This window comes from Symphalangus syndactylus, chromosome X (genome assembly GCF_028878055.3).
Source record: "Symphalangus syndactylus isolate Jambi chromosome X, NHGRI_mSymSyn1-v2.1_pri, whole genome shotgun sequence".
Taxonomy (NCBI): domain Eukaryota; kingdom Metazoa; phylum Chordata; class Mammalia; order Primates; family Hylobatidae; genus Symphalangus; species Symphalangus syndactylus.
In genome coordinates, this window is record NC_072447.2 from 126,416,594 (window position 1) to 126,432,949 (window position 16,356).

Genomic DNA, 16,356 nt, shown 5'->3' on the forward strand with positions numbered 1-16,356 from the left:
GATGTCTTAGAAACAGTTGATTTTCTTTGTCCTTCTCTCAAGTAACTTCCTCATCAAATTCAGAGGACCACTGGACATTTTCATATGGCCTCCTATGTCCCTGGAGGGTTCATACAACTTAATGGTAGGGAGTTAGCAAGTATTAAGCATAGTGGAGACTTATCTCTAGCCTCTTCTTATCCAGACCTGCCACACCACATAACTCTACTATAAGACTGCTGCACTGAATGAAAAAGAAGTAGATTGCTTGACCAGGCTTCCCAGCTTACTGGTCTCCACCTAGGCTGTAAAACTCAAGTCCTTCCTTCTTTCGATTTTTCTAACTTTTAAGTGGGGATTTCCATCATGTTTTACTATCCCTGAGATTTAGCTCAACAGCATTTGGGGGCAGAGTACGGAAACTCCCAAATTCATGTATGACCCTCTACCTCTTTAAAAATTGTCCCCTCTTATCATTCTCTGCTTGAAAGATCTCACCTTCATTCTTGGAGCTCATTGTAATAACTACCCCTATGAATTCTGAATCTTTACACATGACATCCATTATTCTGGATGTACAGTTTCTGATCAAATACTTAGTTCCCCTCTGAATTATGCCATAACCAAAGGTAGAGATTCTACAGGATTCAGATGAGCCTTGCAAAGGCCTTGCATAATTTGTGGAGGGGAACTGTTGGGGGAAACTGCACTGAAGAATCTAAATGCAATGATTTACTAGGGAGAGAAATGAAGAGGCATAATATCTTGAAGTATTAATGGATGAGTTTTCATTCCCTTTTTACCCCTCATTACCCCTCAACATTTCCCATTAAAATTAGACCTTGAGGCTGAAACTTATTACCTCAGGCAAGGGCCCAACACATAAAACAAGGAGTCATATTCTTGGAGTTTACTTTAGAATTAGACTTCTGAAACCCTTAGCAGAGCCACTGTCTCAAGAGAAAGCTTTGCATTATAAAAGCCAAGATTTTTGGAAAGAAAAAGGTTTTGATTTTCAAAAGTTTAAAGACATAGTACAAAGACTAAGTAAGAGCCTAAAAGTTATCCCACAAACAAGAGATTTGGAAAGAACATATGATGAAAGAAGACTCTCCCTTCTATATCCAAAGTGAAACTAAGTTAGATTGGCTGAGGAGGGGAAGAGAATTGAGACTAATTTCTTGGAAGGGGATGTGATCAGAATCTTAGAAATATTTGGGGCGTGTTGAGAGCAGAGCCTCATGCTTTACTTCCATGACAAAGCCCAAGAAGCTAGCAAGCCTTACAAAAATGGTGGCCAGACACATCTAGATAGAAAAGAGCAGAAAGTCTCCCAAATCTTCTAAGACCCCAAAGGGTGGGTAGTTATGTCAAAGTTATCTGTGCCCTGAAGAAGACTACAAATGGTTAAGAGATGAGTATTGGGCTAGAAGAGGCCTTGTGATTTTAACAAGAAAACGATGACAATGAATTCCATGTTAAGAGTGTAATATGTAGGTCTGTTAGGACTGTGGATATTAGGAAGAAATTCGGTAGACCAACCACCCAAATATAATAGGGGCAAAGTTTCCCTCAGACACCCACAGAGAGCAGAGAATAATCATGGGAAAAATACTCTTCTTCTCATTTTAGTACTTGGATTCTACCCCATAAAATAAGAAGGAAGAGCAAAACCTTGATTTTACTGAGTTTTTACCTGAAAAGGATGTTTAATCATCAATTTTATTAACAGTATCTTCAATTGTCAATATTAAGATTTCTGAAACTGAACAAAATAGGGTCTTCAACAGTAATAGAAAGGGAGAATCACATTTTTATACACTTGACTTAGACTATGAAAGTCTTACCTAGGACAGAGTATATTTGTTTCCTATTGTCATGGTAGTAAATTAACACAATTTTAGTGGCTTAACACAACAAAAATGTATTATCTTATAGTTCCCAAAGTCAGAAGTTCTAAAATCAAGGGATTAACAGGACTGCATTCCTTCTGGAGGTTCTAGGGGAGAATCTGTGTCCTTGCCTTTTCCAGGTTCTAGAGACCAATTGCATTACATGGCTCATAGCCTCTTCCTCCATCTTCCAGCAGCATAGTATCTTTAACTCCTCTTCTCTTCCCTTCTTCTATTTCTTCTTCTCCTTCTTCTTCTCATCCTCCCCCTCATCATTACTTTTCTCTTCCTCCTGCTTTTTCTGCTCTCTCTCTGTCTCCTGCACCTCTCTTTCCTCTCTGCTTCCAACACCACATCTCTGTAACTCAGACTCTCCTGCCTCCCTCGCTCTAAGAACTCTTATGATTACACTGGGCCCACTCACATAATTCAGGATAATCTCCCCAACTCAAGATCTAGGGGACATATTCATTCATTCATTCAGCCTTCTTTATTGAGTGTCTGTTCAATGTCAGGAGCTGTTCTTGGGGTTGGAGATGCCATGGTGAACAATACCAAGTAGTCTTGAGTAGGGGTTCTCAAACATCAATGTGCATTTATGTGTGTATTTATTGTCTAATAAAATGCAGATGCCAGGGCTGTGCTAAAAAGGCAGATTCCTGAGCCCCTCCCTCAGAGATTCTGGTTCAGAGGGTTTGGGGCAGATCAGGAATTTGCATATTATAAATTGTAAATGTTTAAAGTGGGAACGTTCTTATGAAAATGGCTTACTTACAGAGGAGAGCTCATCATAGTGGTAATGGCATACAAGAATCTTCAAAGCTAATCACTTACCATCTGTCTTCATTTCTGCTGACACACCCCATGAGTTAGGTCATACAAATTACAGTGAGACTCAGTTTATGCAGATGCTAACATGCCTACTGTCTCCATTTGGAATTCCCATGTGAACATTTGTTAATTTTAATCAACACTACAAATCTTGTATCATTATCTGCTTATTTATTTCAATAACTCTTAAAGGAGTCTAGATTGGATAAGGAAGTAAATAGGTGACTAGTCTCTACATTACAAGATACTTCTCATGGTTTTACTTACAAGGCAAGCTGATAATTTGTGCTTTTAACTACGAAATAAAAGACAGATTATGCTTTATTATCTAAAGGTCTCCTTTGTGTTGATAGCCAGGGCACTGAGGAGTTGGACATCCCTAAGTCAGCATGCTCCACTGACAAACTCTTTTAAAGAAAACTGGCCCACACACAGCCCCTGTTTCATTGACAGTGAAGCACATGATTTCACCTTCCTAACTATAGTATTTGGACCAGAGATGCATACCCTAACCAGAGTAGTTCAGCCATAGGCTTATAGCTGACCTACAGCATGGCCTAGCAAAAAGGAATTAACTAAGAGAGATTAACTAAAAGAGATTAACTAAAAGAGATTAACTAAGCCAATCATATTTCCTTTCTTAATAGTTTAAACAAATAGTCACAGAGGAAAATTGCAAGTTAGCTCTAGGAGCTGAGCTGAAAGGTCATTACCAAGGCAGATACAGGTTTTGTGCAGTGTAAAGCTTATACTATTGGAGCATAGTTGAAAAACTTTTTTAAAAAAAAGAACACATAATTTAAAAATAAACACAAGGCCTTGGAAAAGGCCCATGCAAATGAGGAGTCATGAAGCTTAAGTTCATTAAGTAACGGTAGACTACAGCCAGCCCATATCCATTTAAATTTTCAGAAAGTTCACAAGCTTGTTGATGTCATATTGGTAGCTTCAAATCAGCCATGGTAGGAATATTCAAGCCACAGAAATCAGCAAGTATGACAACTCAGGGCATTTTCCCTCTCCCCAAGAACCAGTTGTAAACATTTACCAGTGCAACACTGCATTAGCTTATTGATAGGAAATCCACCTCTGGTCATTAGGTAGCTTTGGTTGAGATAGTCTTTAGAATATAAAAAAGCAGGTTATATAGATTTAACAGTAGAAAAGTAAGGGAACACCCATGTGAAGATGTGTTTTTGGTAGAGCTGGAGGGTTTTTAAGGTTTCAGTAGATAGAAAAATGAATAAAATGGCAATTTCAAAGAGTAGAAAGGCAAATAGGCAAAGATAGTAAAATATCAACAAGCTTGAAATCAACAATCTTGCAAACTTTCCGAAAATTTAGGTGGATGTGGGCTTGTTGTAGTCTACCATTACTTAATGAACTTAAACTTCATGGTTCCTCACTTGCAAGGACCTTTTCCAAGTCCTTGTGCTTAATTTTAACTTTAAAATTTGAAGACATGCATAACACAAAGGATAAATTATGGAGGGAATGGTACCCCATTTACCATGATGTGATTATAACACATTGCATGCCTGTATTGAAGTATCTCATGTACCCTGTAAATATATACACCTATTATGTACCCATATTTTTTTATATTTGAGGACATGAATTTAAAGGGAGGCCAATAAGTATGTGGATTTGCTTTCTATTGATGCTGTAACAAATAACATAAATTTGTCCCTGACCTCTGTAAGTCAGAAGTCCATCATGGGTCTCACTGTGCTAAAGTCAAGATAACATCCTGGGCTGCCTTCTTTTCTGGAGGCTCTATCTAGGAAAGAATCCATTTCCTTTATTTTCCAGCATTCCTTGGGCTGCCTACATTCCTTGGTTCTTGACCCCTTTCCCTCATCTTCAAATCCAGCAGTGGTGGAAGTCCTTCTCATGTCACATCTTTCTACTCTCTTCTGTTGTTTTATCTCTTTATAACCACAGTGGAGAAAGACTCTTTACTTTTAAGGACTCGTGAAATTAGATTGGGCCCACCTGTATGATTCAGGATAATCTTCCCATCTCAAAGTCTATAACTTTAGTGACATCTGTAAATTTCCTTTAGTCACATAAGGTTACATATTCACAGATTCCTGGGATTAGGATGTCGACATCTTTTTTTTTTTATCATTTCCTCTGTTTATTAAAAAATCCTGCATCCTTGAGAAGCACATTTGCAATGAGTGGGGGATTTCGGCCACTCATGAAAGACTGTTGCAAAACCCCTGTCATGTGGCTTACCCCAAAAGAGGCTCCTTAATTGCTTTATCTATCCCTGCTCTTCCCCCAGCTTACTTCTGATCATGTGATGACCATTTAGGGCTGGTGAATGGGGTTAGAGGACAGGTAAGTGGGGCAGGAGATTGTGTTAGTTTAACTTTGACCCAATTTTGACCTTGAATCCTCACTGCATATTTCACTAGTATAAGTAAAGGGGGAAGTGCAACCCTTATTACCTCCAGCACAGGAGAGAATCTGGAGGAAGTCAAAGAGCAAAGAGAAGTTGGATGCTGCTTTGAAAGAACCCAGCCAGGCCTTGCCACCACCAAAGTGGGCTCCATTCTGAAAGCAGACACCTTGCAGAACTGGAATGAACTTCCTACTTTTCCACCCAAGAGATTATTATAGATAGCAATTTAGTTCAGCGCACTATGTACCCCCCCAAAACAGGGGTCATATCTTATCCATTTGCCTCTAGTAAAGTGTCCAGTCACAGGTGAAGGCCAGTATCAGCCCATGCAGAGTTTTAAAATGGGAACAGAGCCTAATTATTTGAAAAGGAGGCTCCCAAGATGAGGAGCAGGTGGTACTAAGCCTGCCAATGGCCTCAGTCCCTTGGCGACATCAAGTCAAAGCAAATGCCTGAGTAAAGGCCCTTTGCCAGCAGCAAGTATTTTCTGAGAGCCACCCACGTCAGAAGGCCCAGAGCAGAAGGAGGAAGAGAATGAACAAGTCTGAGTGTTCCACTGGAAGGCTGGGCCTCACAAAGACAGTCTTCTGTCAGCATGGTGACAGTCTTCTGTGTGGATGGGGGAGGGAGAGAGGTCCCAATGTGCCACCCATGGGATCCAGCAGAAACTGGGCTCTGAAGTATTGCTGGCCTGTAGTGCACTTTCATCCAAGGAGTTCTTTGGTCTTCACTGCCAGATGCCTGTCAAGTTCTGCCACTGTGTCATCAGCCATTTGGCTGATCTGTTTCTCTATTAGCCTAATGGTGTCCTCTGAGACTGTATCCTTGGATTTCTTCACCTTGTTCACTGCGTTGGTGCAAACCTTCCGTAAAGAGTATTTGGCCTTGTTGGTGTTCTGTTTGGCCAGTTTCACCAGCATTTCTCTGTGCTCTCTGATTACGTGGGGAATGGGTACCCGAATTAGCGCCCCTTCCACTTCTGGGTTCAGATTCATTCCACTTTCTCTTATAGCCTTGATACCTGCAGCTGTACACTCTGGGGAACTGGCCATATTCACCAAAATCAGCTGTGGCGACTTCATGGAGATCTGGCTAATCTGGTTTAAAGCAAGTTTCCCATCAGCAATTACCACAGCAATCTTGTCAAGGGATCCTGGTGAGGTCCTTATATTGAGAGTCTTATTGAAATTATCCTTTTGTGCTTCTATCACAGACTTCATTTCTTCATTCACCTCTTCCAAGTTGATTATGTCCTCAACCAAGGCAGCACTAATATTCACTCTGGTTTGGGACTTTCCTTTCCCTTTGGCTTTGGCTTTCTTGGTAGCAAAATGGTGGACTGGTACAGCTGAATAGGCCACACATTGCCTATGGCCATGTTGTCTTTCATGCACTGTCTTCAGTGTAACTTCTGAAACGGGTCTGATAGAGGCTGCAAGATAATTGCGAAAGGCAGGGTGGACCATGCGGGAGCACTTTAATCCCAAGGCCATGACTGAAGACAATCCTTGGAAACATCCACAGCTATCACCCAGGTTACTAAGGAAAGACTCGTGTGATGGCAGGATGTGGACATCTTTAGGGGGCGTTTTCCTGCCTCACATAGCATCATTGTGTATTTTTTCCCAGTAGTGTTCAGCTATACCTGTGCAGTCCTGAAACTGGCAAAGGACAGGATATTAACAGGGTTTGGGTTTTGCCAACAAGTACAGCTGAGAGAGATGTGCAAGAGTTGAAGAGGCATGCAAGGAAGTGACTAAAATGATCATTAAAATCAAGATTTTAGAGGTGGTTGGTTCAGTTTTTGGTAACAACAGTTCAAAGATATGACCCTGAAAACGGGTAGATCAGGTAGATCAGGAAAAGATCATTAGAGATGAGAAAGTCGAGGAACTGAAGAGCCAGAATATTGTATGAATCATCCATATGAATGTTAAAGTCACCAGGAATATTACCAGCATTAGGGAGGGAGAGGAAGAAAGTGGGCCAAGTACTAAAAGTCATTATTGAATGACAGAAAGTAACTAGTTTAGAGGACAGCAAGGAGAGGTGGCAGGTGGTAGATTAGGATGGCATGAGGTATAAAGGATCTGGGGAGCCTAAAGAAAAAAAGAGAGAGAGATGAAGCAAGGAGAATACCTGCCACAGGTCCTATAAATAGATGAGGAGTTCCTACCTCATGAAGGGCAGAGATATAAAATAAGCTCATCACCTTAAACCTATTTAGTATACATTGGATGAGCCTCAAGAACCTACATATTAGAAATGCAACAAAGTCAAGCTTCAGCCTCAATATTCAGGCAAATTTTATTTGGCTTGAGTTTCAGTCCCAGGTTTTGCAAGGCCAAATGGACAACTATATATGTCAACATTATATTCAGCATCATTGAACTTGTGTGTGATCATTTATCATGAGTCCATGAAGTTACCATCACATGTAATCAGCACACCAATATCGGTAATAAAAAAATACACCATTTGGATTTATTGTCGATATCTGAATGCTCACTTGCAAAAGTACATAAGCATGAAGCATTCTTCATGTTGAAACCTGAAATAAAATCTTATTTTGTGCTTTATATATTGAAATTCTCATTAACCAGTGAAAGTAGGCATGTGTATGTATTATTACAATAATAAAATATTATAATAATTAATGGTGATTGTAAAAGCTATTCATCTTATATACAAAAACAATTATTATAGACTTGCAAATGTTTACATAAATAAGGAAACAGACTGACAATTAATATAAATATTAAGAGAGAGCCTTAGAAAATTTTAGGAAGAATATTATATACTTCTAATCCAACAGATAATTATGTAGTCATTATATAATTATCTATTGGCTCAACTATCTGTTGGCAGATAATTATATAATAATAATATAATATAAAATCAGAATAACAGATTTTATCATTTTAATCTTTAAAAATTACTCGGTGTACTGATTTATGTTAAGTAAAATAACATTTAAAACTGTATTTGATTTAGTTGTTTAATTCCATTTATTCCAATAAAACTTCATAATTTGAGCATAATGCAAATCTTTTACAACAAACAATTAAAAGCAGAATGTCAGTTTTGCCATCTGAAAATTCCATGAGGAAGAAACAAACTCCAAAATCACATACAAAAACATCTATTATAAATCACCTTTGATCCAGAAAGAATAAAGAATATAAAGTATGAATAAAGAACTAAGTATTTAAAAAATGGGTCACCTTAAAACTTTATTAATCTTCCATAAACCTAAGTTTAAAATGATCATCTGGCCCAAAGCAATCTACAGTTTCAATGCAATTCCCATCAAAATACCAGCATCATTTTTCATAGAATTAGAAAAAACAATTATAAAATTCATATGGAACCAAAAAAAGAGCCCGAAGAGCCAAGGCAAATATAAGCAAAATTAATAAACCTGGAGGCATCACATTCCCTGACTTCAAATTATACTACAAGGCCATAGTTACCAAAACAGCCTAGCCCTGGTATAGAAGTAGATACAGAAAACAATGCAACAGAAGAGAGAACCCAGAAATAAAGCTGAATATTTACAACCAATTGTTCTTCAACAAAGAATGCAAAAACAAAAATTGTGGAAAGGACACCCTATTTAATAAATAGTGCTGGGAAAACTGGCTAGCCACATGTAGAAGAATAAAACTGGATCCCCATCTCTCATCTTATACAAAAATCAACTCAAGATGGATCAAAGACGTAAATCTAAGATCTGAAACCATAACAAATCCAGAAGATAACCTTGGAAAACATCTTCTGGGCATTGGCCTAGGTAAAGAATTTACGACTAAGACCCCAAAAGCAAAGGCAACAAAAACAAAAATAAAAAAAACTACATCTAATTAAACTAAAAAGTTTCTGTACAGCAAAAGAAATAATCATCAGCATAAACAGGCAACCCAAAGAATGGGGGAAGTATTTGTAAACTATGGATCCAACCAAAGACTAATATCCAGAATCTACAAGAAACTCAAATAAATCAGTAAGAAAACAAACAAACAAATAATCCCATCAAAAGGTGGGCAAATTACATGAGTAGACATTTCTCAAAAGAAGATATACAAATGGGCAATAAACATATGGGACAAAAATGCTCAACATCACTAATCATCAGGGAAGTACAAATTAAAACCACAGTGAGATACCATCTTACTCCTGCAAGAGTGGCCATTAATTAAAGTCAAAAAAACAATAAATGTTGGCATGAATGTGGTTAAAAGGGAACGTTTATGCATTGCTGGTGGGAATATAAGTTGGTACAACCTCTATAGAGAACAGTATGAAGATTTCTTAAACAACTAAAAGTAAATTTACCATTCCATCTGGCAATCCCACTACTAGATATCTACCCAAAAGAAAATAAGTCATTATATCAAAAAGACACCTGCAAGTGTATGTTTATTGCAGCACAATTCACAATTGCAAAGATATGGAATCAATCTCAGTGTCCATTGATCAAAGAGTGGATAAAGAACAGGTGGCATATATACAACATGTAATACTACCCAGTCATAAACACAAATGAAATAATGTCTTTTTCAGCAACTGGGATGGAGCTGGAGGACATTATTCTAAGTGAAGTAACTCAAAAATGGAAAACCAAATACCATGTTCTCATTTATAAGTGGGAGCTAAGCTATGGGTACATGAAGGCAGACAGTGTGGTTTAATGGACATTGGAGACTCAAAAAGGGGAGGATGGTTGGGGGTGAGGAATAAAAAACTACATATTGGGTACAATGTGCACTACTTGAGTGACAAGTACATTAAACCTCAGACTTCATCACTATACAATTCATCCATGTAACCAAAAGCTACTTGTACCCCAAAAGCTACTGAAATTTAAAAAATTAATACAAATTTAAAAATAAATGGATAGATTGGGGGAAAGATGGCTGACTAGATGCAGCTAGAAGGAACATCTGCAACTTGGGGACAGGGACATTGGAAGGACTGATGCGCTCTTAGCAGATTTACAGAGAGAAGTCATTGAGAGTTCACAGAGGGAAGACACAGATGCTGGGCTGAACGGGGAGGAAGCTAGAAACCTTGCACAGGGCTACCATGCACTGGCACTCATTACTGGCCCCCAATCACTCCTGGGAAAGTGGTGAGTCAAACAGACAATGAGCAATCCGCCATGGGCCTCTGGAATCCAGGCAGGAGGAGACTCCACAACCACCACAGACACTCGACTCAGCAGGAACAGCTGCTCAGAGAAGTTGTAGGGGCAGAAGTCTAGTCAATGCAGAGCCCAGAGGGCTTGGTTCAGGAGCGTATGTAGTGGAGCATAGCCAGGGTTGCCCATCCCCCTAGGCTCAACTTGCTCCCATAGGAGACTTTAGCCCTAGTGAAACTGTTGGACCTGAATTCCACAGGGCAGCCTTGCCCATAAGACAGGTCAGTCCAACCTGAGTACCTTTCCGTCTGCTGCCCTCTCTCAGGGTGCCAGCTTGGCTAAGCCTGCTTGCAGTGCAGCCTCAGGTGCCCAGGGTGGGGGTGGGGAATAAACTCCTGGTGGTCTGCATCACAGATCCTGCGCTGGTGGATCACACCTGACAGGTAGAGAGCTCCAGCAGAGAGGCACCTGCAAACACACACCAGCCTGCCCTACCCTCTCCCAACTGCAGCCTCCCTTGTGCCACTTTGCCTGCACACAATCACCGATGGCCGCCCTCCACATCGTTTTCCAAAGTGCGCATGCACAGATGGACCCAGCCTCCCCTTCCGTGGCAGTGCACATGTGTATGCGTGCACTCTGCTGTGCCACTGCTGCTAGTGTGAGTCAACTCCACCCCCTACACGCTGCACTGCCATTGCTGTCAGAGCATTGGCAGGCACAGCGCCCACCAGCCTGGCCCTGGCCAGCACCCTGCCTCTTCATTGGCATTGGTGCTGGAATGAAACTAGGCATGGAGAATAGCGGACCCTCCCCCACCCTAAGCAGACACCTCCATCTGGGTGAACACACACAGAAAGCACACACAGTCCTGCCCCTGCCAGTGCCCCACTGCTGTACTAACACCACCACCAACATAAATGCATGCACAGACACCAGCAGGGGCCCCCTGGTACCTCTGCAACCATGTCATGCTGTCACTGCCACTTCTGCAAACACCTGCAAGGAGGCCAGCACCCCAGCACTCACTAGCACCCTGCTATAGCCAATAAGCATGCATCCCACCAAGCTGCTGCTGCTGCTGGCATGTGTGAACTAGTACAGATCCCACTGTCACCACCCTACAAAGTGCTTTGGCTGACACCACCTATCAGAGTGTTGTGACCAGCAGTCTTGGAGCAACTCAGCCCTTCCAGCACAGCAGAATACTATCCTTGAAGGGAGAGAGAACAAAGCTGAGGCTTTATACCAGGCACCAGAGTTAGAGTACATCATCCAGGAGTCATGATCTGAGTCTTGGTCCCCTAAAATTTTCCAGAAAAGAAGCCCACCGACTGAACCCACCTTATACTACAATGAAAACCCCAGGTCATCAAATAGGATAAAAAAAAAAAAAACATTCAAAGGACAGCAACTTCAAAGACTGAAGGAACATCAGCCCACAAAGATGAGAAAGAACCAGTGAAAGGACTCTGACAACTCAAAAAGCCAGAGTGCCTTCTTTCCTCCAAAAGACTGCACTAGTTCTCCAGCAAGCGTTCTGAATTGGGCTGAGATGGCTGAGATGACAGAAATAGAGTTCAGAATATGGATAGAAAAGATCATCAAGTTTCAGAAGAATGTTGAAATTCAATCCAAGGAAGCTTAAAATTACAATAAAATGATACAGGAGCTGACAGACAAAATAGCCAGTATAGAAAAGAATGTAACTGATCTGATAAAGCTGAAAAACACACTAAAGAATTTCATAATGCAATCACAAGTATTAACAGCAGAACAGACCAAGGGGAGGACAGAATCTCAAAGCTTCAAGACTGGCTTTCCGAAATAAGACAGTCAAACAATAAAGAAAAAAATGAAAAGGAACAAATAAAACTTCCGAGAAATATGGGATTATGTAAAGAGACGAATTCTACAATTCATTGCCATCCCTGAAAGAGATGGGGAGGATTGAAGCAACTTGGAAAATATATTTCAGGATATCATCCGTGAGAACTTCCCCAATTTAGATAGGGAGGCCAACATTCAAATTTAGGAAACGCAGAGAATCCACGTAAGAAGATATTTCCTAAGACACAAAATCATTAGATTTGTAAAGGACAAAATGAAAGAAAGAATGTTAAAGGCAGCTCGAGATAAAGAAGAGCTTACCTACAATGGGAAGCCATGAGATTAACAGCAGACCTCTCAGCAGAAACTGTACAGGCCAGAAGAGACTGGGAGCCTATATTCAAAATTATTAAAGAAAAGAAATTCCAATCGATAATTTTATATCTGACCAAACTAAGCTTCATAAGTGAAGGAGAAATAAGATTCTTTTCAGGCAAGCAAATGCTGAGGGAATTCATTACTACCAGACATGCCTTAAAAGAGTTCCTGAAAGAAGCACTATATTTGGAAAGAAAGATTTATCAGCCACAATAGAAACACACTTAAATATGCAGACCAGTGACACTATAAAGGAACCATGAAAACAACTCTGCATAACAACCAGTTATCAACACAATGACAGGATCAAATCCACACATACCAACCTTGAATGAAAACAGGCTAAATGCCCCAATTAAAAGGCACAGAGTGGCAAGTTGGATAAAGAACCAAGACCAAATGGTAGCCTGTTTCAAGAGACCCATCTCCCATGGAATGACACCCACAGGCTCAAAATAAAGGAATACAGAAAAATCTACCAAGCAAATGGAAAACAGAAAAAAGCAGGGGTTAAAATCCTAATTTCAGACAAAAAGACTTTAAACCAACAAATGTCAAAAAAGACGAGGAAGGGCATTACATAATGGTAAGGGGTTCAATTCTAATATATACTCACCCAACACAGGAGCACCCAAATTCAAAAATCAAGTTGTTAGAGACCTTCAAAGAGACTTAAACTCCCACACAATAATAATGGGAGACTTTAACACCCAACTGACAATATTAGACAGATCATTGAGACAGAAAATTTAAAAAGATGTTCAGGACCTGAACTCAGCTCTGGATCAAATGGACCTGATAGATATCTACAGAAATCTCCACCCCAAAACAACAGAATATACATTCTTCTCATCAATACATGGCACTTACTCTAAAATCTATCACATAAAGTAAAACACTCCTCAGCAAATGCAAAAGAACTGAAGTCATAACAGTCTCTTAGACCACAGCACAATCAAATTAGAAATCAAGACTAAGAAATTCACTCAAAACCACACAATTACATGGAAATTAAATAACCTTCTCCTGAATGACTTTTGGGTAAATAATGAAATCAAGGCAGAAATCAAGAAGTTCTTTCAAACTAATTAAAACAAATATACAATGTACCAGAATATCTGGGATACAGCTAAGGCACTGTTAAGAGAGAAATTTATAGCACTAAACACCCACATCAAAAAGTTAGAAAGATCTCAAGTTAACAACCTAACATTACAACTAAAAGAATTAGAGAACCAAAGGCAAACAAACCCGAAAGCAAACAGAAGACAAGAAGTAACCAAAATCAAAGCTGAACTGACGGAGGCTGAGACACAAAAAACCATTCAAAAGATTAATAAATCCAACAGCTGGTTTTTTGAAAAAATTAGTAAAATAGATAGACCACTAGCTAGACTAATAAAGAAGAAAAGAGAGAAGATCCAAATAAACACAATCAGAAATGATAAAAAGGATACTACCACTGACCCCACAGAAATACAAACAACGATCAAAGAATATTATGAACACCTCTATGCACATAAACTAGAAAATCTAGAAGAAATGCATACATTCCTGGACACATACACACTCCCAAGACTGAACCAGGAAGAAATTGAATCCCTGAACAGATAAATAATGAGCTCTGAAATCGAATCAGTAATAAATAGTCCACCAACTAAAAAAATCCCAGGACAAGACAGATTCACAGCAAAATTCTATGACATGTGCAAAGAATAGCTGGTATCATTCCAAATGAAACTATTCCGAAAAAAAATTGGAAAGAAGGGACTCCTCCACAACTCAGTTTTTGAGGCCAGCATCAACCTGATATCAAAACCTGGCAGAGATACAACAAAAAAAAGAAAACTTCAGGGCAATATCCTTGATGAACATAGATGCAAAAAATCCTCAACAAACTACTGGCAAACCAAATCCAGCAGCACATCAAAAAGCTTATCCACCATGATCAAGTAGGCTTCATTCCCAGGATGAAAGATTGGTTCAACATACACAAATCAATAAGTGTGATTCATCACATAAATAGAACTAAAGACAAAAGCCACATGATTATCTCAAAAGATACAGAAAAGGATTCGGGTAAAATTTAACATTGTTTCATGTTAAAAACTCTCGATAAACTAGGTATTGAAGGAACATATCTCAAAATAACGAGAGCCATCTATAACAAACTCACAGCCAACATCATACTGAATGGGCAAAAGTGGGAAGCATTCCCCTTGAAAACCGGCATGAGACAAGGATGCCCTCTCTCACCACTCCTATTCAACATAGTATTGGAAATTCTGGTCAGGGCAATCAGGCAAGAGAAATAAATAAAGAGCATTCAAATAGGAAGTTCAACTATTCCTGTTTGCAGATGACATGATGTTATAGCTAGAAAACCCCATAGTCTCAGCCTCAAAGCTACTTAAGCTGATAATGAACTTCAGCAAAGTCTCAGCATACAAAATCGATGGGCAAAATACACTAGCATTCATATACACCAACAACAGCCAAGCAGCCAGCCAAATCATAAACACACTCCCATTCACTATTGCCACAAAAAGAATAAAATACTTAGGAATACAGCTAACCAGGGAGGTGAAAGATCTCTCCAAGGAGAACTACAAACCATTGCTCAAATAAATCAGAGATGACATAAACAAATGAAAAAACATTCTTTGCTCACGGATAGGAAGAATCAATATCATAAAAATGTCCATACTGCCCAAAGCAATTTATAGATTCAATGCTGTTCCCATTAAACTACCAGTGACATTCTTCACAGAACTAGGAGAAAACTATTTTAAAATTCATATAAAACCCAAAAAGAGCCAAATAGCCAAGGCAATCCTTAGCAAAAAGAACAAAGCAGGGGGCATCATGTTACCTAACTTCAAACTATACTACAGGGCTCCAGTAAACAAAAGAGCATGGTACTGTTACAAGAACAGACACACAGACCATTGGAACAGAATAGAGAACCTAAAAATAAGACTGTACACGTACAACTATCTGAACTTCAACCAACCTGACACAAGCAAACAATGGGGAAATGATTCCCTATTCAATAAATGGTGTTGGGGTAACCAGCTAGCCATATGCAGAAGATTGAAACTAGACCCCTTCCTTACACCATATGCAAAAATTAACTCAAGATGGAAAAAATGACTTAAATGTAAAACCCAAAACTATAAAATCCCTGGAAGACAACCTAGGCAATACCATTCAGGACATAGGCATGGGCAAAGACTTCATGACAAAGATGCCAAAAGCAATTGCAACAAAGCAAAAATTGACATATGGGGTCTAATTTGACTAAAGACCTTCTGCACAGCAAAAAAAAAAAAACTGTCAACAGCATAAACAGAAAACCTATAGACTGGGAGAAAATTTTTGAAAACTACACACCTGACAAAGGTCTACTATCCAGCATCTATAAGGAACTTAAACAAATTTACAATAAAAAACAAATGACCCCATTATAATGTGGGCAAAGGACATGAATAGATACTTTTCAAAAGAAGACATAAATGCAGCCAACAATCATATGAAAAAAAAGCTCAACATCACTGATTATTAGAGAAATGCAAATCAAAACCACGATGAGATGCCATCTCATACCAGTCAAAATGGCTATTAATACAATGTCGCAAAATAACATACTGGCAAGGTTGTGGAGAAAAAGAAATGCTTTTACACTGTTGGTGGAAGTATAAATTCGTTCAGCCATTATGGAAGACAGTGTGGTGATCCCTCAAAGACCCAAAGACAGAAATACCATTCGACCCAGCAATCCCATTACTGGGTATATACACAAAGGAAAATAAATCATTCTGTTATAAAGACACATGCAGACGTATGTTCATTGCAGCATTATTCGCAATAGCAAAGACATGGAATCCACCTAAATT

General features: G+C 39.3%; 1 protein-coding gene across 4 annotated transcripts; it reads right to left on the reverse strand.

Annotated features, from left to right (window-relative positions):
• Positions 1 to 5,447: 5,447 nt before the first annotated feature.
• On the reverse strand, positions 5,448 to 6,669 carry LOC129476452 (ribosome-recycling factor, mitochondrial-like). Of its 4 annotated transcripts, none has more exons than XM_055269446.2 (2): positions 6,406 to 6,669; positions 5,448 to 6,276 (listed from the first exon to the last, which is right to left on the reverse strand). In XM_055269446.2, the coding sequence occupies exons 1-2, from the start codon at positions 6,603 to 6,605 to the stop codon at positions 5,817 to 5,819; spliced, it is 660 nt and encodes a 219-aa protein (XP_055125421.1). In that variant the 5' UTR covers positions 6,606 to 6,669; the 3' UTR covers positions 5,448 to 5,816. The 4 variants fall into 4 exon arrangements, with proteins under 4 accessions (XP_055125421.1, XP_055125424.1, XP_055125422.1 ...); XM_055269447.2 differs by having other exon boundaries at positions 5,814 to 6,091; positions 6,148 to 6,669; XM_055269448.2 differs by having other exon boundaries at positions 5,814 to 5,902; positions 6,054 to 6,669.
• Between the last annotated feature and the right edge of the window lie 9,687 nt (positions 6,670 to 16,356).

Excerpts from the sequence above, each read along its gene's own strand:
- LOC129476452 (XM_055269449.2), bottom strand. The coding sequence starts at position 6,605 with ATGGCCTTGGGATTAAAGTGCTCCCGCATGGTCCACCCTGCCTTTCGC.